The sequence below is a fragment of the Dreissena polymorpha genome, chromosome 1 (genome assembly GCF_020536995.1).
Source record: "Dreissena polymorpha isolate Duluth1 chromosome 1, UMN_Dpol_1.0, whole genome shotgun sequence".
In the NCBI taxonomy this organism is placed as follows: Eukaryota; Metazoa; Mollusca; class Bivalvia; order Myida; family Dreissenidae; genus Dreissena; species Dreissena polymorpha.
The window spans coordinates 163,559,751-163,583,375 of record NC_068355.1 but is presented as its reverse complement, the minus strand read 5'-3'; the positions used below and the strand labels follow the sequence as shown (position 1 = coordinate 163,583,375).

General features: G+C 37.6%; 1 protein-coding gene and 1 long non-coding RNA gene across 4 annotated transcripts; one reads left to right on the top strand and one right to left on the bottom strand.

Annotated features, from left to right (window-relative positions):
• Nucleotides 1-487: 487 nt before the first annotated feature.
• Nucleotides 488-22,757, bottom strand: LOC127858839 (uncharacterized). 3 transcript variants are annotated; one of them, XM_052396160.1, is made up of 10 exons: nt 22,072-22,756; nt 21,752-21,800; nt 10,599-10,742; nt 9,073-9,203; nt 7,765-7,894; nt 7,075-7,241; nt 6,606-6,653; nt 5,521-5,644; nt 2,281-2,454; nt 488-1,563 (listed from the first exon to the last, which is right to left on the bottom strand). In XM_052396160.1, the coding sequence occupies exons 1-10, from the start codon at nt 22,210-22,212 to the stop codon at nt 539-541; spliced, it is 2,133 nt and encodes a 710-aa protein (XP_052252120.1). In that variant the 5' UTR covers nt 22,213-22,756; the 3' UTR covers nt 488-538. The 3 variants fall into 3 exon arrangements, with proteins under 3 accessions (XP_052252120.1, XP_052252132.1, XP_052252124.1); XM_052396172.1 differs by having other exon boundaries at nt 22,461-22,756; XM_052396164.1 differs by lacking the exon at nt 10,599-10,742 and having other exon boundaries at nt 22,072-22,757.
• On the top strand, nt 1,403-5,775 carry LOC127858937 (uncharacterized). Its single transcript, XR_008039202.1, has 3 exons — nt 1,403-1,541; nt 2,330-2,473; nt 5,307-5,775. It is a non-coding gene; the product is annotated as an uncharacterized LOC127858937 (long non-coding RNA).
• Nucleotides 22,758-23,625: the final 868 nt, after the last annotated feature.

Genomic DNA, 23,625 nt, shown 5'->3' with positions numbered 1-23,625 from the left:
TGATAAATATAACAAGGACTGATTTATTATCTATGGCTACAATACTATATAACGCTCGATCGTTCCATTAACTTACTGAAATGGTGACGTAGCAATATCTAAAACTTGATTAATATGAATGTTATCAAATATGAATTTTTTAGATTGCCAGTATAATGGTCGACCAAACCGATTGACGTCGCTATGAGTTACGCCCGAGAAAAATGGTTCTGGATGTGTAAACTGTCATTAAACGTTGTTAAAGTTTGGCTTGATTTTCATTTATGTTGTATTAAACACTGCATTTTAATCTTGTACAATACTGAGAATGACTGCGCATGTCATTGTCTTCGATATACCAATGTGCTTTCGTATAAAAACTTTGGTTTAGAAAAAGACTTACTTAAACAGATTTCCTCAGAGTTCCCGCGTTTTACCTCTGTTATGCAGGGAGCACAAACAATGAATGTTTTTTTAAATTTATATAAATAATATATAAATGTTAATGAACTGGTTGATCATTTGTAATAAAAAATGATCGGTTTTATTTTATTGACTGCTAGATTATTGATTTTCCTATACTGTCCGATGAAACGTATCTTTTATTGACGTTTGCAAACCTTGTTTCTAAAATACTAAATCCGACACTAGCGTCTTCAACGTTGTCGGGCGGAAAGAAACTGACGGTACATGAGTTCGAACGCAGCCTTGTGCCGCTAATTTGATCACAGTGTTCACACACATGGCGCCTACTGAGGGCCGATTGACATTCATGACAGGTCATTGTGTCGGCACTTCGGGAACGCAGGCTGCGAGGCCTGCATTTCCGGCGGCGGGACACCACCACCCCCGAGTCGTCACTCGATTGCGATTCCTTTAGAGAGAACAGTTTTGTCTTCAACCAGAGTCTATGCGTGGTTTGGAACATGAAGGCTGTGTTTATTTGCGAAGCGAGATTCAATTTGTCAGTGGGATTGACCACCGGGTTTGTCATGGTATTCGGACAGAGTCTGTTTCGGATATGATTTATCAACGCGTCGGTGTTATCTGGCAACGTGAACAGGACACCAAGAAATGGTTCTCGGATGACGGAACTCTCTGACGAGTACATGAATTGTAACGACACTGTACGATCTCTGAGATCTGGACTTGTGCAAAGTTCGTTAAAACTTAAAAGAAAAGAGTGGTCCCTTTGATTCACCACATCACTTGGGGTGACCTCCCCTGTTTGGACCGCTTTCACGAGTATGTCTACCCAGTCAGAGTGCACGAACAAGAATATGTCCGTCCCGCAGGTCGCCGGGGCGTCTGTTTCACATGTTACCGAGGCTTCTGTTTCGAATATTGCCGGGGCGTCTGTAACGCAGGTCACCGGGGCGTCCACCTCCCGGTAACTCTCCTGAGAGGACAGAGACGTGTTCGAGGTGTCGTACCATGCCAACTCATCCATCCCGTTCAGTAACACGCGACACTGAAGGCTGGTCTTTAGGAGTGCTGTCAGCGCTTTGATGGAATCATTGTGAGCCGCGTGGTCGTATGCGTAGAGGATTTGAATCGTAAAGGTGTGCTTCCTTGTACTTGTTCCTGCGTGTAATAAAAAATCAGAAGTTCATTTACGAATGTACACATTTTCTTAGAAAAGTAAACAGGGGCCTCTTTACTTATAACCACAGTCCAGTGGGATGCCACATTATTAGTTTAGAAACCTAACTGTGACGTACACTCTATGTCGTGTGTTACTTTTGGTTCGGCCGTTGTATTCAAACTTACATTTTGTAAAACGACTTGGGTTTTGTTTGCGAACAATATACGTTTCATTAACATTATAAGGACTTTTAACAGAATTTGGTCGTTTTGGATCTCAATAAATTTATTTGTTTACACATATAAACTATTTGGAACAGTCGTAAATAACTATAACATAAGCGGGAAAACGTCAAAATAAAAACTATTGCCATCCACCGAAGACCTTTGCAAGCAAAATCGAACTTGCTACCACTGGACCATTCAGATTAAGCAATTATCTGCAGAGTTTAAACCGTACGTTAGTCATTGTACACATAATCATTGGAAAGCGTGACAAACGCTCTATTATTTTGCCGAGTGTCATTGATAAATACATCTTCAATGTCCAATATTTTCTTTATCATAAATGTTATTTTGCAGATATTGACATTATGTTGATAATTGTATTTTGTCATTCTTGCCAAACTGTGATCAATTCCTTTTGAGTGGACTTCTTATTGTCTTCTAATTGTACAATGTGAAGTTAAAATTATCTTCCACTAAAAATCACTATACCTGTGCTAGCATCGCTTTCATTTCCACTCCTTGAGATGTAACGTTTCAGCCAATCAGGAAGTCTTCCGGTTCTGCGCAGTATATACAAGAATACGACCAATATGGCCGCCATGGCAAATAGCGTTACCACGACGACAGCGATAGTGGCAGCAGATGTCCCTTCGCTCTCGGTGACTTATGATAGAACGAAAAGGTTGAAATTTGTTTACTTTTTAATATTTTCATCAAGTTTAACCTAAACTGTTTGAGCGATGACAAGGTCAACAATAATTGAAATTAAATTGAATGGTTACACTGAAAACGTGAAGTTCCAACCCGCATTGATTTTATGTCGAGTCCGCTTGCGCGGGGCTTGATATAGCAGTCATAGTCGTCGAGTGTACGCGCGGGCGTTACGACGTCCGAACCGTAACATTATATATTTTCTTTTGAATTTTTGAATAGAAAACCACAAGTATTGTCCCTGACAACCCGACATGTCACGTGCAATGCCCGCCTCCCTGTACAAAGGTCAAGACCAAAGTTAAAGGGGCCTTTTCACAGATTTTGGCATATTTTGAAGTTTGTCTTTAAATGTTTATATTGATAAATGTAAACATCGGATCTTAAAAGCTACAGTAAAAAAATCAAGAATAAAATTAAAAAAAGGAAAAAAATAGTAGCCGGTAGCAGGGCTCGAACCAGTGACCCCCGGTGTCTTGGAGTTAGTCTGAAGTAAAAACGCATTAGCCCTCCCGGCTATTCCGCCGGGTATATTCAAAGAAAGTATTTTATACCCTTAATAAGCAATCTTCGTAGTTTCGTAAATTTAAACGACAACAACAGAACTCTCCAAATTATTCAATCGTTTCGCGTTGAAACGCTTTATAATTATAGGTTTTCAAATCGTCAAAAGATACATATAATGGCTATATTGGACTATGGTAAATGTTCAGTAATACTGTTTCCTCACAAATATCATAACTAAAACGAAAATTTGCGAATCTGAAACAACTTTTTTCAATTTTGTCAATTTACCAAACCGTGAAAAGATCCCTTTAAGGGTCAAAGTTTGTATTTCGGCATATACATCTCCTTTCGAAACGTATTTTGTTCATTCATGGTTCAATGTTCAATTCTTTTAAGCAAAAAATGACCACCAAGAGATGACGTCTTGTCGCTTGTTACACTCTTTTCGAATTTCAAGATCACTTAGAGGTCAAAGTTCAATTGTGACCATTTACCTAACATGTTTACTATGCCCAGATGACTAGTGCTTCTAAGGCTATTCTCCTTTATCAAAGGTCAAGGTCAACCATCAAATATTGGGAATAATATTTTTTTCTATACTTTAATTCATCATTCATCGTGGATTTTGATGTGGTGAAGGCGCATCACACACAAATTATTTGCTCCCGTTGGCAATTGTCAATCAAGGTCACATCAAGAGTCAAGAATGTTCATTATGCAGCTTGTTAAATGAGCCTCGTTCTGAGAAATCTGGGCATAATGCATGTGCGAAAAGTGTCGTCCCAGATTAGCCAGTGCAGTCCGCACAGAATAATCAGGGACGACACTCTCCGCTTTTATGACATTTTTCGTTAAAATGAAGTATCTTCTTAGCAAAATTCCAATTTAGGCGGAAAATGTCGTCCCTGATTAGCCTGTGCGGACTGGACAGGCTAATCTGGGACGACACTCTACGCACATGCATTATGCCCAGTTTTCTCAGAACACGACTCAAATAATTAGAAGCATTGTTGACAATTGGGCTCGACATGTTGCCGACAAGATTCTATCTAGTTTATAATAGTTTATCAGTCTATTTCGACGTCTACAGTACAGCAACATGCGAATGGTTTTGCTTTTTACTAACATTGATGAGAAAAGGTATCTTTCCTGAAACTTTAAATTTCCTTGTATTACGCATCATGAGCTCATAAATGCACGGAAACTATCAATGGCGCATTTATGCACAATAGTGAACTCGTGCCATTTCCGTATTTACCATTTAAAATAGTATTACAATAGTATGCATATTTAGTTTCATAATATGGTTTGTAGGTTAAGCTTTCATTCAACAAAAATTAGAAATTAGATTTTAACATGATTTTTTTACAGGCCTTTATAAAGAAATGCAAATATTTGCGTATAACGCATATATGGTAACTAATTTAAGTGTATTAACTGTTGTTTATGGAAGTATGGTTCTGAAACGGACACGAATGTCTCGTGTACGCAAATTATTATTGTAAAAAAAAGATTAACTGTGAACAAGAGGGGTGGAAGGGTAGGAGGGGAATGGGGTTTTACAACTGAAGACAAAACAACAAAGAAAGATCAAGCTTCATGCAGAATTTAATAGTAGGACCTTGTAAAAAATCCACTGTCAAGGTTTGATCAAATGGCATTCTTTACTTCTTGAACTATTTTTTTTTTATTAAACAACATATGAAGACTTATTTTGTTTCCACAAATTTCCATTCATTCACAGAGGGACCAAACTGCTATTGAACAGTATTACAATTCAAAAATATTTGCATTGATGTTGTACTTCTTAATCTTATTTATTACAATATAAAACCGGAATGTGTTATGTATCAAGTTTGATCAAGGAGGTTTGGGAAAGTCTGTGATTATGAACATAAAATATTCATGCGTAAATATAAGAAAACGTTTCAAGCAAAAATGAAATGAAGACTTTTGCTAATAAGTATTAAATGAGAATAAAAAGATACACAACATCTGAAATAAAAGAAACATAACAAAAAATCCAAATGATACGCAATAAAAGATGTTTAAGATAAACAACAAATTATAAAAAGCAAACATTTGGGGAACTACACACCACAAAAATATGAAAATAAATATAATCGGGGAATCAATAATAAATAAAACTAAGGCACTTGTTAAAAATAAGAATGCCATTAAACATTTGACAGTTGGGGTGAAGCGGACAATAAATGTGACAAAATAAGGTATCATGGCAACCCAAAGCCAATTTCGGACACATTCGGTATATATTGTCAACTATCGTTAATTTTCAGTGATTGACGGAAAAGCCTTCACATCCGACACTGCAAATGCACATGTGTACCGCACTTCAAGTTGAACCTTAAAGAAGCGAATGTGTCAGAAATAAGCAGTAATTTTATCAACTGTGGATCGCACGAAGTCAGCTGAACAGGATGTTTAAACATCAGCCGAGGAGAACGGAAGGGGCAATATCATGCTGGTGAAAGTTGGGTTTCGGTGGGTCACCTGTGTTCGAGACCACGGAGATCTCACTCGTGTAGCGCAGACATGGCACGCAGTTAGTCTCGTTTCCAAGGTAACACAAACACGGACCCTTCGTGCCGAAGGCACTGGTGTCTTCCGGGATGAACTGAAAATGTGGATACGTTAAAGTAATGTTGTAGTATCGGTTCTTCGGCACATGAGTTTGAGCTCCACAATGTATTGTTACTGTTACAGTATACCGATTACATGTATATGAAATTAAATGGATTTCATCTATTACAGTATGTGTGTGAAACAATGGGACAAACCGTGCGGTAAAAGTTAATGAATGTGGGATTACCCGGTACTGCTTGTGCGTATAGTGTCCTCAAAGATTAGCATGTGTCGTCCGCACAGGCAAATCAGTGACGACACTTCCGCCAAAATAGGATTTTGGTAAAGAAGAGACCTCCTTTTTAAAAAATCAATAAAAGCGCAGTGTCTTCCCTGATAAGCCTGTACGGACTGCACAGGCTAATCTGAAACGACACTGGAAGCACATGTATTAAGACCGGTTTTCCCAGAACGAGGCTCAAATTTATTTTGCTATTGACGTCCTCAAACGAGTTTCTGACCGTTTAAGTCGTTTAACAAATGTTTTTGTCCACTATGACAACTGTGCCAAGGTATTTCGAAAAGCTTCAATGAATGGGAAAGACCGGACTTATTTCAAGACTCTTGTATCGACAGACAGAACTACTATACTGTAGATTAAGAAATAAGGGTATACGAAACGTCGACAGCTTTTTACTGTCGTTTTATTTCCCGCAGGACATTTGAGTCGCGTTCTTAGAAAACTGGACATAATGCATGTGCGTATAGTGTCGTCCCAGATTAGCCTGTGCAGTCCGCACAGGCTAATCAGGGACGACACTTTCCGCTTTTATGGTATTTTTAGTTTCAAGGAAGTCCCTCCTTACCGAAAATCAAGTTTAGGAGGAAACTGTCGTCCCTGATTAGCCTGTGCGGACTGCACAGGCTAATCTGGAACGACACTTTACGCACATGCATTATGCCCAGTTTTGTCAGAACAAGACTCATTTAACAAATAGAATTACTGTATTTACCTGCATGCTATACTTTCCATCTGTTAAGTTTCCTATAGTAAAATATTCCTGGAAAATACAAACAAAACAGAAACTATAATTAATATATCAAATACGCATCACCTTAAACACGCTTTGCTCCAATGAAACTGATGGAAAATATATGCTTAGCTGCATTTTTATCACGATATTTGAAAGGAAGAATGATTTGTTTTACTTGGTGTCTTTTAATGAATATTGGACCTAAGGGCGTGTTTTTATTTTACTGGGGACATGTTTATATCATACCGATTACGTGTTTGAAACAACTAGCACAGTGAATCAAGACCACAGGTCCATGACATTTATGCACTTCTAAATTTTCTTCATGGGCTCATTCACGACGGGCTTTTAAAGTCGCTAAAGCCTGTCCCCCGACCGGTAGGGCTTAAACAAGCCCGACCAAAATATGCAATGCACATAATATAATCCTATATTCTCAATCTCTCACCGTTGAAACTGGCACACGTAACTGCTGTAAGACCGCTTGGTCTCTCAGCACGCGCACGATCATGACGTTTAGATCCTTCACTTCCGGCGTCACCTTCAAGGACACGTTCACGGCACTGACGTTCAACTGGAGATAATCTACGGATACCGTCAGATTCGGATGGTACACTGAAGAAAACTGTATAGTTTTATTTCACTTCTGAGTTACTTGATATTCTAAAGAGATTCGGAAAATGAAAAATAATTTTAATTTTACCATAATAGTGCAAAATCTAGATGTATAATTCATAAGAATGGTCATGAATTATTTAATAAATGATTTTCCTTTTAGGATTGTTTAACCCATTCATGCCTAGCGTCTAGAAAAAAGGTCTTGGCAAACAGCGTAGACCCAGATGAGAGGCCGCATGATGCGGCGTCTCATCAGGGTCTGCGCTGTTTGCTGAAAGGAATTTTTGTAAGTTATATTCTAAATATAGAATATAAATATACTAGACATCCCTAATTTTTGGAAATAAATTGATCAATTTAGAAGGATGGGGGAGTCCACTAGGCATAAATGGGTTAAAGCGTTTCAGGTTATCGCCGGTACGGTTACCACTGCGAGGAGTTCGAGCGCTCTGCAATGTGAGCATTTGCAAACGCATAAATTACACTTTGTAAATCAATCAATTATGTTTACTTCGCTTACCCTGCGGTGACGGTGGTATGGCCATGGCGGTCGGGACGCTCGGAACGCTCGCGTTGACCATCGGAAGTGGAAGTGCTTTGATCGTCACCGACATCGCACCGCCCTCTGAGTTCACAAGGATGAAGTACGACTGAAACACGCGTGACCGGTTACATATGCACGGTATATGGCAATCAATAATACACTGGATATCTTGTCTTATATATCGGTGGTAATACATATGTGTTTGCATAATCCAATCGGAGCGTTACCTATTTTCATCAACTGTGTGTGATTCCTGCTTAACTCATGCTATGAAAATAAAGAAATATCAGATGAAAACGATTCCGGAACTATTTTCTACAGGTTGGATGCTTAAGGTTCTCAATTCGGCCAGTGTCTGGAATTGGTCCTCTTTTCGAAACCCTATTTTCAAAAAGCCCATTTATCGTGATATATTGCGACTACATGCTCATCATGTACATTTCGACCGCATACTATTTAAATGCAATAAAAAAACATAAACGCAGAGACTGGTGTTCGGAAATGTGTTCCAAATTGAAGGTTAGAGAACAAGGACTCATGCAAACGTAGAATGGACATCGAGATATTCTTTCTATGTCTGATTAAACAAATCTACGAGAAGACACTTTGAGCGCAGATATCGAATCCTTTTTGACTTGGGTAACATAACATATATTAAAATGACGAGTTGAGCATTTTAACCCATTTATGCCTAGCGTCTAGAAAAAGGCCTTTGCAAACAGCGTATACCCAGATGAGACGCCGCACGATGCGGCGTCTCATAAGGGTCTGCGCTGTTTGTTTAAAGGAATTTCTGTAAGAAATATGCTTAATAGAGAAATAAATATACTAGACATCCCTAATTTTGGAAATGAATTGATCCATTTTAGAAGGATGGGAGAGTCGACTTACCATAAATGGGTTAAATTTGTGCTGTGATAATTGCAATGCAAGTATATTCAGCGTCGAATATAGCACACTTGAGCCTCGCTCTGGGACAATGGGCCTTAATGCATGTTTGTAATGGGACAATGGGCCTAAATGCAAGTTTGTAATGGGACAATTGGCCTTAATGCATGTTTTTAATGGGACAATTGGCCTTAATGCATGTTTGTAATGGGACAATTGGCCTTAATGCATGTTTGTTAATTGTCGTTCCAGATAAGCATGTGAAGTCCGCTTTCCACCTTAACTGTAAACGAAAAATACAATGTAAGCCGAAAGTGCAGTCCTCATAGGCTAATCTGGGACGACGCTTTACGCACATGCATTAAGCCCCATTTTCCCAGAGTACGGCGTATTTACCTTACTCAAAGGCTGGTACTGATCTTTTGTAACATTTGAGAGGTCTATAATTTTGCAGATCTCGCTTCCGATGGTGTTACCATCAGCTCCCTCTTCGTATATCTGGTAGCCCTTCAAGTAGCGAATGCTACCTAAATCACAGAATTATCGTAGTGATATAGGGAATTTCATTAAAATCCGTTTGGACCCAGAAACATATCATAGATTACTTAGAATGCGCTTCTAAACGGAGGCTTGCACTAATCTAAAAATGTATTTTGCTTACCGGTAATTACTGTTGTTTGTTTCTTAAATAAGAGAACAATGTTCCTACCTATGCATCGTCATCGCCAGTTAACAATAAACCACTAAGAAACATTTAAATACATTTCTCATGCAAAGGTATATCATCGGGTCTATTGTGGACTTTTTATAGTGCATATTTACATATCTGGGAAAACTGGACTTAATGCAAGTGTCGTCCCAGATTAGCCCGTGCAGTCCATTTATGCTTGTCAAGGGCACCACTTTCCGGCAACACTGAATTAAGGTAGTGCACCTCTAATGATTTCCCGCGATTTCTTCGAAGGTTGAAGAGCCTACTATTAGGTGCCGTAGCCTAGTGGTTAAGGCGATAGACTAGAAATCTTTTGGGATATTCCCGCGCAGGTTCGAATCCTGCCGACGACGTATACTTTTTTGCGACGCGTTTTATTTATTTTCTAACGTAATTTGATTTAATATGGCATATAAGCTATATTTATTGTTAAATATGTTGCAATTTTTATGCACATTTTTCAATTATTAAAATTAAAACAACGTTATGGCGAAATTGGGTGATTTACTGTTGAAAATACGAACCATGCATGTTGCATTTTTATTTTTATTTTAAAAAGTAAACGGTAAATCTGTCTAGTTCTTGGTATTTTTGCTGTATATAGTGTTTCTATAAAAACTAAGTTTAAAATATGACTTAAATGATACTATTTTGAATTTTATGACACTTTGTTTTTAACCGACCCAATTTTTACTTGGCTGAAATCACTTACATTTCATGGTGCTCTTCCATAGATAAAAAATTGTAAAAAATAAATGTCTGTAAAAGAATACTTATTTCATCTTGTTTAAACTTTAAACACCTTTACAGCATCTGTACACACCAACTGCATGCCCATATTTGGAAATTTGAATGAATTATGGAACTTTTATATACCCCAGGGGTGAAAATAAACTGGACAAAAGCCGAGCGTGGGGGTGGTTTTGAAAAAATCGGTATATTTTTTTAAAAAGCATGGAAAGCCTACCTACAAATTTGCATGTAGTTCAGTGAAATGATGCTGATTAAGAAAATAATTAATTAGATTATATTTGGATATGTGCCTATTAGAGGTGCACTACCTTAAAGTTTAGACGATATTTCCTTCAAAAGAAAAATTCCATAAAGCCGGAAAGTGTCGTCCCTGATTTGCCTGTTTGGACTTCACACGCTAATCAGATGCAATTCTTTACGCACATGATGTAAGCCCTGTTTTTCCAGAGGTATATACCTTCTGCTAGGGCATTCCATGCAATGGTGTTCTCCACGACCTTGTTATTGAGCACTTCACTCGGCCAGGTGAGGCCAGCAGGGTCCTCGACCTCGTACAGGTGAGGGAAGAGGGCCGGAAGGTTCGAGCAAGCCTCGCCGCTGTCTGAAATGGGAGACCGGGCGGCGGTGTAAGGTGCAATCCTTGCTCCCTTTTTGATATTAAGTGATTTTACTTTGAATAGAATATCACCATTCATATTCGAGTTGTCAGCTGTTTCAAACATAGCGCTTACTTTGTGCATTGTATATTAATAAACCCCGCCATGCGACAATATGTCTTTTGCCAAATGCTGGCATCGTAGTAGTAGAAGCCTGCGCAATTGCGCAGTTTGATCAGGAGCTACACTGTCCGCTATAAAGTCACGCAAGGTTCCTTGGTCTCATTGGTGGACATGGAAACTCCTAACCAGACTACACGGATAAAATTGTACGTGTATTTTTCTGTAACCTACTTATATTGGCATTTATTTAAGAAAATCTTCGTTAAACGGACTTCAATATCATCATATCAACTTTTAGATGACTGACGACTATTAACATTTATAAGCTATGTTAGACGTTTCGTAATTAATTAAGTTCAATCTAAAAAGAAAGGTTGTTTTTGTTTTTGTACGACGTCAAAGCTTACATAGTTTTGATGCAAGCTAACGCGTGGCAAATCGCTTTAAAGGCCCATGATGTAGGCTAGATTCGACTTTATTGTTTACCATATTGATATTTTGATAATGAAGTATTTGCGTCAAATCATTGGCACGGCTCTTACAGATTTAAAATGAATCAAGATTGACGCTCAAATCTGTGACATACCAAGATGATTCCAAATTTGGTACATTTATGTACACAACATCTCGGTGAAGCCGATTGATAGCGCATTTACGTTAGTTATTGTATAACAATAAGTCGTTGGTACGTATAGTACACTTACATTACGTTGAATCGATGACAAGTTATTATTTTTGTTTTTATTATGTTAGGTTTACGGATGACTAAGGTAATGATCAATTTATACACGTGTATTATAAATACAATAATTATTTCCTGTGAAATTACAAATGTCCAACTGAACTCATGCCAATGATTGACCCGTTTTGATAAGTTGATCATAGATATGAGCTCAGGCAAAGTTTATTTTTATTTAAATTTTTACTTGCAGACTTTCAAGTATATATGGATCCGACACTTTTTTTATGAAATGTTACATACAAAAACTTGTGAATAAATCGCTTAAGTTTATCATTGCTTTTACATGAAATGACATTTAATAAAACAAGTTGAGTATGAGCCTCGTTATGAGAAACTGGGCTTAGTGCATGTGCGTAAAGTGTCGTCCATATTAGCCTGTGCAGTCCGCACAGGCTAATCAGGGACGACACTTTCCGCTTTTTTGGTATTTTTAGTTTCAAGGAAATCCTTTCTTACCGAAAATCAAGTTTAGGCGAAACATGTTGTCCCAGATTAGCCTGTGCGGGCTGCACAGGCTAATCTGGGATGACACTTTACGCATATGCATTAAGCTCAGTTTTCTCAGAACAAGGCTCATTTTGAACAACAATGTGGTTTATGTTAATTCACGTGTGAAAGTTTAGTTGTAAGTAGGAGTCTAAGTAGGAAATTCGGCGCATCTTTTAAACGTTTTAACAACAAATGATTTAATTTGAGCATTTTTTCGTGAAAACCGGTCTTAATGAATGAACGTAAAGTGTCGTCCATGATTACCCTTTACAGTTCACAGAGGCTAATCAGGGACGACTTTTTCGCTTTTTTGTGTGTTTTTCGTTGAAAGAAAGTCTCCTCTTTGCGGAAATCCCGTTTTGGCGGAAAGTGCAAAGGCTTATCTGGGACACAACTTTGCGCAAACGCATTAAACCTTTTTACAAAGCGTTGCTCATTTAATGTTGTGTTGCATCTTTGTTCTGTAATGCATGTGCAATTGATAACTTGCCTTAAAATAATACACTATCGGATACTTACAAGTATTTATTTTCTGAAAATAGTTCTGGATTTGAATATTCATAAAAGTATTACTAATATCTGCACCTATGGACTTGAGTTTGAGTAATGGTCGTCGTTTCACGTCACATGTTACACGATTCTTACCTGGAAAGCGTCGGGTATGACGCGACGTTCTATTGGTAATCAATAACAATGCCCAGGGGCATGTTTATCTTTGGAATAACATAATCCGGCCACCATCTGTCTTGGACACGGCTCTACCATACCAAGCCTACTTTAATACGTGTCTGCTTTACTGAATGGAACGATACACTGAATAATATTTATAATCGAAAAGCTGAAGACACTTAGGTTGTTCGCTATTGCGTTATTTTGGGCATACTTCGCTCTCCAAAATTGAATGTTTATAGCACTTTATGCGTTTGAATTCAACGTAACATATCCGACAAGTTTCCCGAGAGTGTGCCTTGGGGTGTGCCTCAACACAAACATCGACAATAACCCTCGTCATGCAAAAATGGGTTTTATGCCGTATGCGGCAAGCACAGCTCTTGCGGGCTGCCTGGTCCGGAGCTACGCTGTCCGCATAAAAGTCGTGCTATGTTTCGTGGTCTCATTTGCGGACAGGTTAGCTCCTGACCAGACTGTGCGCATGCGCGAGCCGGTCTGAAGCTTCGTTTTATTGTACGGCCCGCTTGAAATTTAAATTGTGAAGTAATTTGACGTAATTCAGTTCTTTATTGCACAGTCTGCACGAATCTTGTATTCGTGATTTCAATCCTGATCGTTTTATTTTTTTATATTTTAGATATGTGTACCAATAAGTTTATTGTATATGATTTGTAAGCCTAGTATTAACTTAACGCACACGCGCTCACAGAGCATTTCATATACATGTAATTGTATTGATTGCGCATAGAATTCCGATTTTAACGACGTTTTCCTTTTAAGCTGACTGCATATAAGAGAAATTTTATTAACTGCTTCTGGTAAAAAATATAAATTATAATGATAATGATACAATGATACATTAATGCCTTACACCATTAACGTTGAAATCCAAACGGCTTGACAGAGACGAAGTCTTTAGTATAAGTATTCCGTTTATATTGTATCTTATCGACTCGCTTCGTGACTCCCAGTGCTTTCTTTTTCATTATTGGAATAATGAAAAATTACACAAAGAAAAACACGACCATCTTAGCACCTAAGCGGCGTCGTTAATTATTATCAGAGTTATGCTTTACGACACATAGACCGGATATTGTCGCGGATAATGGGCCTGCAAGGCGGATCGTGCGGCACAGCAACCAACTTTACACAACAAGGGAGACGCGATATTCCGATTTCAGATAAACGGCAGCGGATTTTATACAAGTCGATAACTTTTCGAAATGTTTGGGTGGCGGTCACCATCCTTGCCGCCCAAATGCGGATTCCCGTGGTATGAGCCCGGTTGATTCAAGTGAACGATTGTCTTTGGGGGCAGATGAACGTTCTTCTGTAATTCATCAGAGAATAAGTTGTTGTCTTTTTAACGGTGAAAGCATAATCTTATTAAGACGATTCATGGTAAGGTTTCCGAATATTTTATTGCACTGAAAGACATGCATAATTTGACAAATTACTGCATAGTAATAACATCGTTAATTCTTTGTACCGTAGATTAATTTAAGAAACGGTGTTTGGTAAATAGCAATAGTTTCAATGAGTGGCCGTAAATTTAGGGCAACTAAAGTTGTTTGTAAGCGAACTAAAAAAATAAATTAACTCCTGCATCAGCCGAAGACCTATACGTTTGTTGTTTCAGTTAGTGGTCTCTCACTGGACGAAGATAAACCAATTTGCGACTGAGAAACCAAACTCCAGATAAAAATGGAATCTGAAGTTAGGAGGTTATATTTGTATTATTTCTTTCGATTTGGATATAAGTATATCTACATAATTCTTTTACACATAGATCAAGTGAAATACGACACTATTAAGTATTAAGTGATATGCGCTGAATACATTTTTCAAGAATAAATATATACATGTCATCATGAAATACTCATATCGACAACACTGCGTTGTAATAATTTTTTTTATTTTCATCGACCACATTGACCTGTATTGAATACAACTGTTTCAAAGTAATGATATTATCAATCTCGTGGCCATGCAAATGAAGGTTTGATTGTGAGGGTGTGTTATAATTGTGTTAAATAATTTTAATCAAAATGCACGTCATTGAATATATATTGCCATCCCAATTAGTTATATGTTGTAGAACAAGACCGAAATTAGTTTAAACCTTTTTACTTTAGGTCGATTGCATCGAAAGCCTAAGGCTTATTTGAAACGCTCTCCAGTCCGTTTCCTGGTACAAGAACCAGTACTCGATGTGTATGGGGGAGATCTTAAGAACGCTTCCACAGTGGAGATCGAACGCATCATCTCCCGGTCGCTCGGCGGACAGCATATCCAATACGACACGGCGTCCTTAGGCGACGAATTATACCGACATTAAAATGATATACAAAGTTATAGACTATTACAAACGTGTCGATCAAATGTTAAACGAAGCCACTGCAGTCTTTTAAGAAATAATTTAATAATTGAATACTATTCGAATGAAATAATACAAATATGCACATTCTTTCTAACTTCAAATTCCATTGCGTCTGCAAATTTGTTTTATTGACGCATAGTGAGTGCTGTTGATTCACGTAATGCACCAACGGAAGTTGTTAGTATGAACAAAGCGTCTGCTACTGTAATGCTACCGATAGGGATGCCTCTGCTATGAACCCTACTTATGCTACTCATGGAGCTTATGTTGCTATTGTCGCTGTAACAAGCTAGGCACAGGCTAATCAGGGACGACATACTCATGAAGCTTATGTTGCTATTGTCGCTTTAACAAGCTAGGCACAGGCTAATCAGGGACGACATACTCATGAAGCTTATGTTGCTATTGTCGCTGTAACAAGCTAGGCACAGGCTAATCAGGGACGACATACTCATGGAGTTTATGTTGCTATTGTCGCTGTAACAAGCTAGGCACAGGCTAATCAGGGACGACATACTCATGAAGCTTATGTTGCTATTGTCGCTTTAACAAGCTAGGCACAGGCTAATCAGGGACGACATACTCATGAAGCTTATGTTGCTATTGTCGCTTTAACAAGCTAGGCACAGGCTAATCAGTGACGACATACTCATGAAGCTTATGTTGCTATTGTCGCTTTAACAAGCTAGGCACAGGCCAATCAGGGACGACATACTCATGAAGCTTATGTTGCTATTGTCGCTGTAACAAGCTAGGCACAGGCTAATCAGGGACGACATACTCATGAAGCTTATGTTGCTATTGTCGCTTTAACAAGCTAGGCACAGGCTAATCAGGGACGACATACTCATGGAGCTTATGTTGCTATTGTCGCTGTAACAAGATAGGCACAGGCTAATCAGGGACGACATACTCATGGAGCTTATGTTGCTATTGTCGCTTTAACAAGCTAGGCACAGGCTAATCAGGGACGACATACAAATGAAGCTTATGTTGTTATTGTCGCTTTAACAAGCTAGGCACAGGCTAATCAGGGACGACATACTCATGAAGCTTATGTTGCTATTGTCGCTTTAACAAGCTAGGCACAGGCTAATCAGGGACGACATACTCATGGAGCTTATGTTGCTATTGTCGCTGTAACAAGCTAGGCACAGGCTAATCAGGGACGACATACTCATGGAGCTTATGTTGCTATTGTCACTTTAACAAGCTAGGCACAGGCTAATCAGGGACGACATACTCATGAAGCTTATGTTGCTATTGTCGCTTTAACAAGCTAGGCACAGGCTAATCAGGGACGACATACTCATGAAGCTTATGTTGCTATTGTCGCTTTAACAAGCTAGGCACAGGCTAATCAGGGACGACATACTCATGGAGCTTATGTTGCTATTGTCGCTGTAACAAGCTAGGCACAGGCTAATCAGGGACGACATACTCATGAAGCTTATGTTGCTATTGTCGCTGTAACAAGCTAGGCACAGGCTAATCAGGGACGACATACTCATGAAACTTATGTTGCTATTGTCGCTGTAACAAGCTAGGCACAGGCTAATCAGGGACGACATACTCATGAAGCTTATGTTGCTATTGTCGCTTTAACAAGCTAGGCACAGGCTAATCAGGGACGACATACTCATGGCGCTTATGTTGCTATTGTCGCTTTAACAAGCTAGGCACAGGCTAATCAGGGCCGACACTTTCCGCTTGTAGAGAAGTTTTCGTTCGTTGGAAGTTTTTTTGTTTAAAGCAAAACCAGTTAAGGAGGAAAGTTTCGTCCCTGACTAGCCTGTGAGGACTTTACGGGCTGATCTGCGACGACACATTAAACATATGCTTTAAGTCCAGTTTTCGCAGATCGATGCTCAATTTTTCAGCAACGAATTCAGCATCCTTTTCCTTTGACGCTGGGAGAGAGAACGATGTTACTGTTTATCTTATATCGTGCGATTCGTTCGTGAGTTCATCCGCTGGCCGGCTGATAAATGGATTTGTGTAGCTAGGTTTGCCGAAACAAATGACTTGTTTGCTGATGTTGGTCCGGCCGCACCGCCACTTCAAAACAAAACACTCCTGCAACATTAAACGGCCTTCACATAGGGTGGAAGATTAATTCCGCTCAAAAGGAAACGCATCATAAAAAAATCCGGGCTATTTTTGCCATGCCTTTTTTCAAGCTGAAAATACATTTGAATGATGAAGTTGTTGATGAATTGCGGGCGGAGAGTGTTTATTTTTAGACCGTCTGTATCATTTACCTCGGATTCTGAAGTAGGACATTTATACGAACGTTTAGTACGTTGATAAAGATTGCACGACAGTGATAAATTTAGAATTACATTAATTGAATACAAGATTTAGATAATAGAAGTGACCAGAATTTAGTTGGGGTGCATTTATTTTTATGTCATTTATTTTGAGCGCCGTGTGCATGATTTCATTTGATATGAATCATTCATGTTTTACCAGGTGCGCTGTTCAATTATAAGAAATTATAATTTGAAAAAAAAATTCCAGACTGTATCTAGCAAATAACCGAATAGGAAATAACCAAATGAACGCACCGCCATAATTCCCACCAAACTCCCCCTAAGCGTTTGGCGTGTCGATGCAGCCCCCACTGTATTATGAAAAATCCTGTGAAGTTATCAAACCTTGTCATGTCAAGTCAAAATCCGTTGGAATGGGAGGGGGGGGGGAGGGGCAAAATTAATGCGCATTCCCTGATTCCTCGGTCATATTTCATCAGTCAATAATTATCATAATAAATGCGACTTTTATAGGCGTTAAAAACATATTTCCCGTTTTCACACGATTCTTATTAGTTAAAACCAATTTATTTAAGCTCTATTGTATCGAAAGCCTAAGGCTTATTTGAAACGCTCTCTAGTCCGTTTTCTTGGACTAGAACCAGCACTTGGTGTCTTTGAGAGAGATATAAAGAACGCACCAACGGTGGGGATCTTTGTTTACGTTAAATAGTTTACATTCGTTCATCTCTAGGTTTGTTATCCACTATATCAGTTGCTTTTTCTTATTAATGGGCGCTTAATCTAAATAGTGCTTACTGTTGTTTATGATTTTACTATAAATGTAATCTAACTATTTTTCATGCCTTAATCCCCATTGACACGATTATTGATAGATATAATTTAATTGCAATTGCAGACTTTCTAGATTGTTGTAAATAATGCAATATCATTGGCAAATAACAACACAAATCTTGATAATAAACGCATATCTGTTAGTGTTCGATTGTATCATTGAACTCATATCTTTCATTTATAATTAAAATAAACAAAGCGATAATGTTTCACCCTGTTTTACTCCTAACGAAACGTCAAAAAGGCCTCGAATCAGAAATATTTTGTTACATACTTTTTACATATGATTAAACATTGAATTGCTAATGTTTAATATTTTACAGCTTATTTCTGTATGTACATAATTCACAAAGCTTCTTGCAAAAAATCAAATGTCTTTTCGGAATCACAAAGCTTCTTGCACAAAATCAAATGTCTTTTCGGAATCACAAAGCTTCTTGCAAAAAATCAAATGTCTTTTCGGAATCACAAAGCTTCTTGCAAAAAATCAAATGTCTTTTCGGAATCACAAAGCTTCTTGCAAAAAATCAAATGTCTTTTCGGAATCACAAAGCTTCTTGCAAAAAATCAAATGTCTTTTCGGAATCACAAAGCTTCTTGCAAAAAATCAAATGTCTTTTCGGAATCACAAAGCTTCTTGCAAAAAATCAAATGTCTTTTCGGAATCACAAAGCTTCTTGCAAAAAATCAAATGTCTTTTCGGAATCAATAAATCGTAATAAAGATTTGATTTGTAATTAATAAGGTTGTGGATCATAAATCCGATTTGTTATGTGTTAAATTTATTATAATTCACTCGCACTAAGAATTAATTCGATTGCGAAAAATGCCATTGGGAAATGTTAAGCTGCTATATTCACGAATGAAAAACTTCGATAACAAGATAGAACAGTGTCTTTTTTGAAAACAGGGATACTATGACCATTTTACCGCTTTTTGTTGTCGCAAATATTCAATTGAAAATTTTAATTAAATACTGTGGAATAAATTGTAGTCAATAAAACGTCTGCAACATTTTTAGATAGTTACGGGCTTTAATGGCGTTAGAGCTTTGTTTTTTTTGTATTTCTAAAACAACGACACGAATCTCCGTCAGATACAGCTTTAAGGTGCGTTCTAACACAGGACGCGTTCTGGACAAAATATGAGCTTAATGCATGTGCGTAAAATGTAATCCTAGATGTGCGTGTTCAGTCCGCACAGGCTAATCGAGAAAGACAGTTGCCACGTTTCGATCATTAAAAGTGGTGAGTATCGTCCCTGATTAGCCTGTGCTGGCTGCACATACTAATCTTGGACGACACTTTACGCACATGCATTAAGTCCAGTTTGCCCACAACAGGCCTCATGTGTTAGACATGTTCTCAAGTTTATGTAATTAAGATACATTGTCAGGTTGCACCTATATTTAACCTGTGAACCGAAACATATGTTATGCCATTCCACTGCAATGCTGTGATAACAGCGGTTCCTTTAAGGTAATGGAGGCGAACCCCAGTGCGTGTGATCTAGCCACCTGGCGGATCTTCAATCGGCCTTCGAGAAACGCGTCCTTTACCCATTTATGCCTAGTGGACTCGCCCATCCTTCTAAATTGGATCAATTTATTTCCAAAATTAGGGATGTCTAGTATGTTTATTTCTATATTTAGAATATTTCTTACAGAAATTCCTTTAAGCAAACAGCACAGACCCTGATGAGACGCCGCATCACGCGGCGTCTCATCTGGGTCTACGCTGTTTGCCAAGGCCTTTTTTTCTAGACGCTAGGCATAAATGGGTTAATTAGGACTAGACCACTCGATTACAAATATAGATTTCAATTATTTCGTCATGCATATAAAAATATGCTACTGGCTGCGAATATATAAGGTTAAAGCGCGGTATAATGTAACGGCTACGACACACGCGTTTATTTTCAATATCATTTAATGATGGGGAAAAATAATGGAATGAATCGTATTTATATAAATGTTGTCGTTTAATTCAAAAACTTTCAATCGTAAGAAGAGTTCATCAGTAAATTGACTTGACATATTCCGCTGATGAGTTTTCACCTTGAAATGAAATACATGGCATAATAAATTTAAGTATAAATAAGGAACATATTGTATATATGCCAATTAGACTATATCTGGTGGTTACAAGGTAGAAATCAGGCTCTTTTGCGCATGAATACTTAACAATAATCGCGTTTGTCGAAAAGGACGTATACGTCTAAAACTTTTACTTTCGGTTTTAAAATTTAAAAAAGAATTACTTGCTAACTAGGCTATAGAGTTTATGCACATTTTGCACCTTTGAAATTGCATCTATATGTTTTGATTAACAAGTACTTCATTTCAAGGTGTGTGGCTTTAATGCATTATAACTGGAAAAGAAACTAGACACCTTTGGCTATATACTCCTAACGTTGCAAACCTCCTGTTAACATGTTAGATTACTTTTTATTTAGTTTGTTGATTGCCACTAGACATCGAAAATAATACATGCTAAAATGGCATCAGATCTAATAACAAATGAACAGTTCATATCGGGTTTGTTGTTTTTGGGTCGGCAAGTTACTCATAGGAAACTGTTTCTGCAATTTACTTGCTCTGCAAAAATGCAGCTTAATGCATTTGCGCAAAGTGTGGTCCCCAGATGACCCCGTACAGTTAGCACGGACGAAACGTTCCGCCGTTGTGGATTTTTCGGTTAAAGAAAGTCTCTTAAACGAACATCCAGTCTTGGCGGAAAGTGTCGCCCTTGATCATCCTGCGCGGACTGCACAGGCTAATATGGAACGACACTTTGCGCACATGCATTGAACCCTGTTTTCCGAAAGCAAGTCAATTTGTTTGAGTATCAAAACAAAACTGCATTTAGACATCTAGCCATGTTTAGTTTAAAATGCTTTAAAATAAGGGAAAATTTCATATGTATGTAGTGTAAAATAATAAAACATTCTTTACAAAGAAAATCAAGTCAGAAATATGTAATTATTGCTAAAATTGTAAAACTATACGTATAATATTGTGTTATCACTATGTATTTACCTCATCCATGTGACATTCTATGGAAATATGTTAACGAAAATTGTTATTGTATGTTTATTTAGATTATCTGTTCTTGAACTTCACATGCATAAGTAAAAACTAAACTTTTCTGTTTTGTTTGTTTGAGTATCGGTAGATATGAGTTATTACGAACTTGTGCATGATGGAAAAACTCACATAGTCTGAATTACTTAGCGACAACACAATACAGTTGAATTATATTGTTACAATTTAAACATCAACTACTATACTTCGATATTGATAAGCTTTTGTGTGTTTTGTTTACTCGTATACCATATATTGTCAATAAACACATCGCATTTACAATATTAACACTGATACATATATCTGGTAACTCCATATGCGTAAAATTTGCCTTAATCTTAAGCAAGTAAAATAAGAAAACGTGTGCATTTGTTGTCTTAAAGAATGTGACAATATACAGTGATTAAATTTCTACTTACTTTCGTAGCCAATCGTGTACATAACACAGGGTATGCCAGTATTGTTCGGCTGAAAAAAAAACGCATAGTCTCACATCAACAACTGAGCATTGTGAGCGTTTAAATGCATGCAAGACACACCTATATGTTAATATATTGTGTTGTACTCTTTATGTCTAATAGCCTTATGTATTTTGAAATAAACACTTAACTCTTTGTATATGGTTTCTTTTAATATAATACTACGGACAGAACTTTATTTTTATATCATTAAATCCAATCCAAGTGATTGTTACCACCATTTGTGATTTTTTTCATATTAAAACAATGCATTTCCTTACTTTAAGTATGCAGGGCTCCGTTTTAATATCCACACTCCCTGTCGGCGGTATGAACATTCCCCACCCACCGTAAGTGACAAACAATAAGCTCACACATATAGTTCTCCAATAAATATTCACCGAATTATGTATTGAACACATTATTGCACAATAAATATCAGTTAAACAACTTCAATTTGTATTGAGCTTAACTATATCCGAAAACTAAACAACAAGTTTGCTATTTATTTTTTTATCCGTTATTTCGACATTGCAAATGTTACTTCTTTGCATTTAGACATAAATATAACATATTTATGCGCAGAGCAATAATATTTATTTATAATATATAACTTAATGCTTTTATTGTCCAATATCGCTTGATATGGTTATTTATGATTACTTTTTACCTTATAGCATATACTATGTATTTAACATTATCACATTTACATTTGCTTCAATAAGCGCGCTCTACTTTAACAGTATAACTGAATCTGTGATTCTATCTTATCGATATTCTAAATAAATCGACATCATCACGACCACACGAGACTTGAAACTGCACGACATTTGATGTTTATACCGGACATGACGTCATAGCTGAACTCGCTAATCGACCACAACTGGCTCTTTAAACAGTCCCAATGTCAACAACGGTTTTGAACTATCAACGCATACAGTTACTGACGTATTGACGTGAACAAACTCTGGAATAACGCCCTAAAGCGACGCTGTTCTGGCGATAAGGGGCACAGTTTGTATATACATCTGTGTTAAAGGGGCGTAATCAATCTCATGTCATGCCTCGCAATTTTTCGTTCACACGATTGTATTAGAGGTTTTAAAGCTGCACCATCAACTAGAGCTGAAGCCTATAAGACATGGTCTTGAATCGAAATCGATTTACAAAATAGTTAAGCTGAATATGTCGATTCCATTTTAGTTAATAGCTTACGAAAAACTGTAGTTCTTTAAAAAAAAATATGCTAAAAAAACTTAAAAATCCCGAAGTACGACTGCGAGAAGAGCCATTGTGAGCAATAATTATATTTCGTCGAAGCTTCAACAAGTTAGAGCAAAATTAAATCCTCTACCAAGTAATCGGTCTTTTTTTGTAAAATCAGCAAATAAACATTAGTCACTCTTTTTTTCTTTCGCGCAGTCTGGTCAGGAGCTTCCTTGTCTACTATAAAGTACCACGAGGTTTCTTTGTCTCTTTAGTTGACAGGGGAGCTCCTCCACAGGCTGGGTCGGAGCTACGCCGGAATACGACAGAAGACCCATTTTCGCCTGACCCTGTTGATATTGTTTTTAATATCGCACCTCATAATCAATGTTATTAAATGTATTATAATATATAGTCAACCTGCATTTAGTTGATGATGAGTTAATATTTAAATAATACAACACATAATGTTCAAAAACGAACACTTAAAAACGCAGAACCCGCAACACTGGTAATGTACCTCATGGGAATGATTGATGACGTCATAGCAGACTTGATGCCTATAAACGCTACCCAGACATCCTGATTAGCTGTGCCAATTTATTTCAATCGGTATTCGCGGCCTTGTT

Bases quoted from the DNA above. Each gene is read 5' to 3' on its own strand.
- LOC127858839 (XM_052396160.1), bottom strand. From the start codon at position 22,212: ATGTGTTCAATACATAATTCGGTGAATATTTATTGGAGAACTATATGT. The intron at 7,895-9,072 runs GTAAATACGCCG...CGCGTGTTTCAG, and splicing joins AGTACCAGCCTTTGAGTAAG to TCGTACTTCATCCTTGTGAA. The intron at 2,455-5,520 runs GTGACCCACCGA...TTCTATCATAAG, and splicing joins CTCCGTGGTCTCGAACACAG to TCACCGAGAGCGAAGGGACA.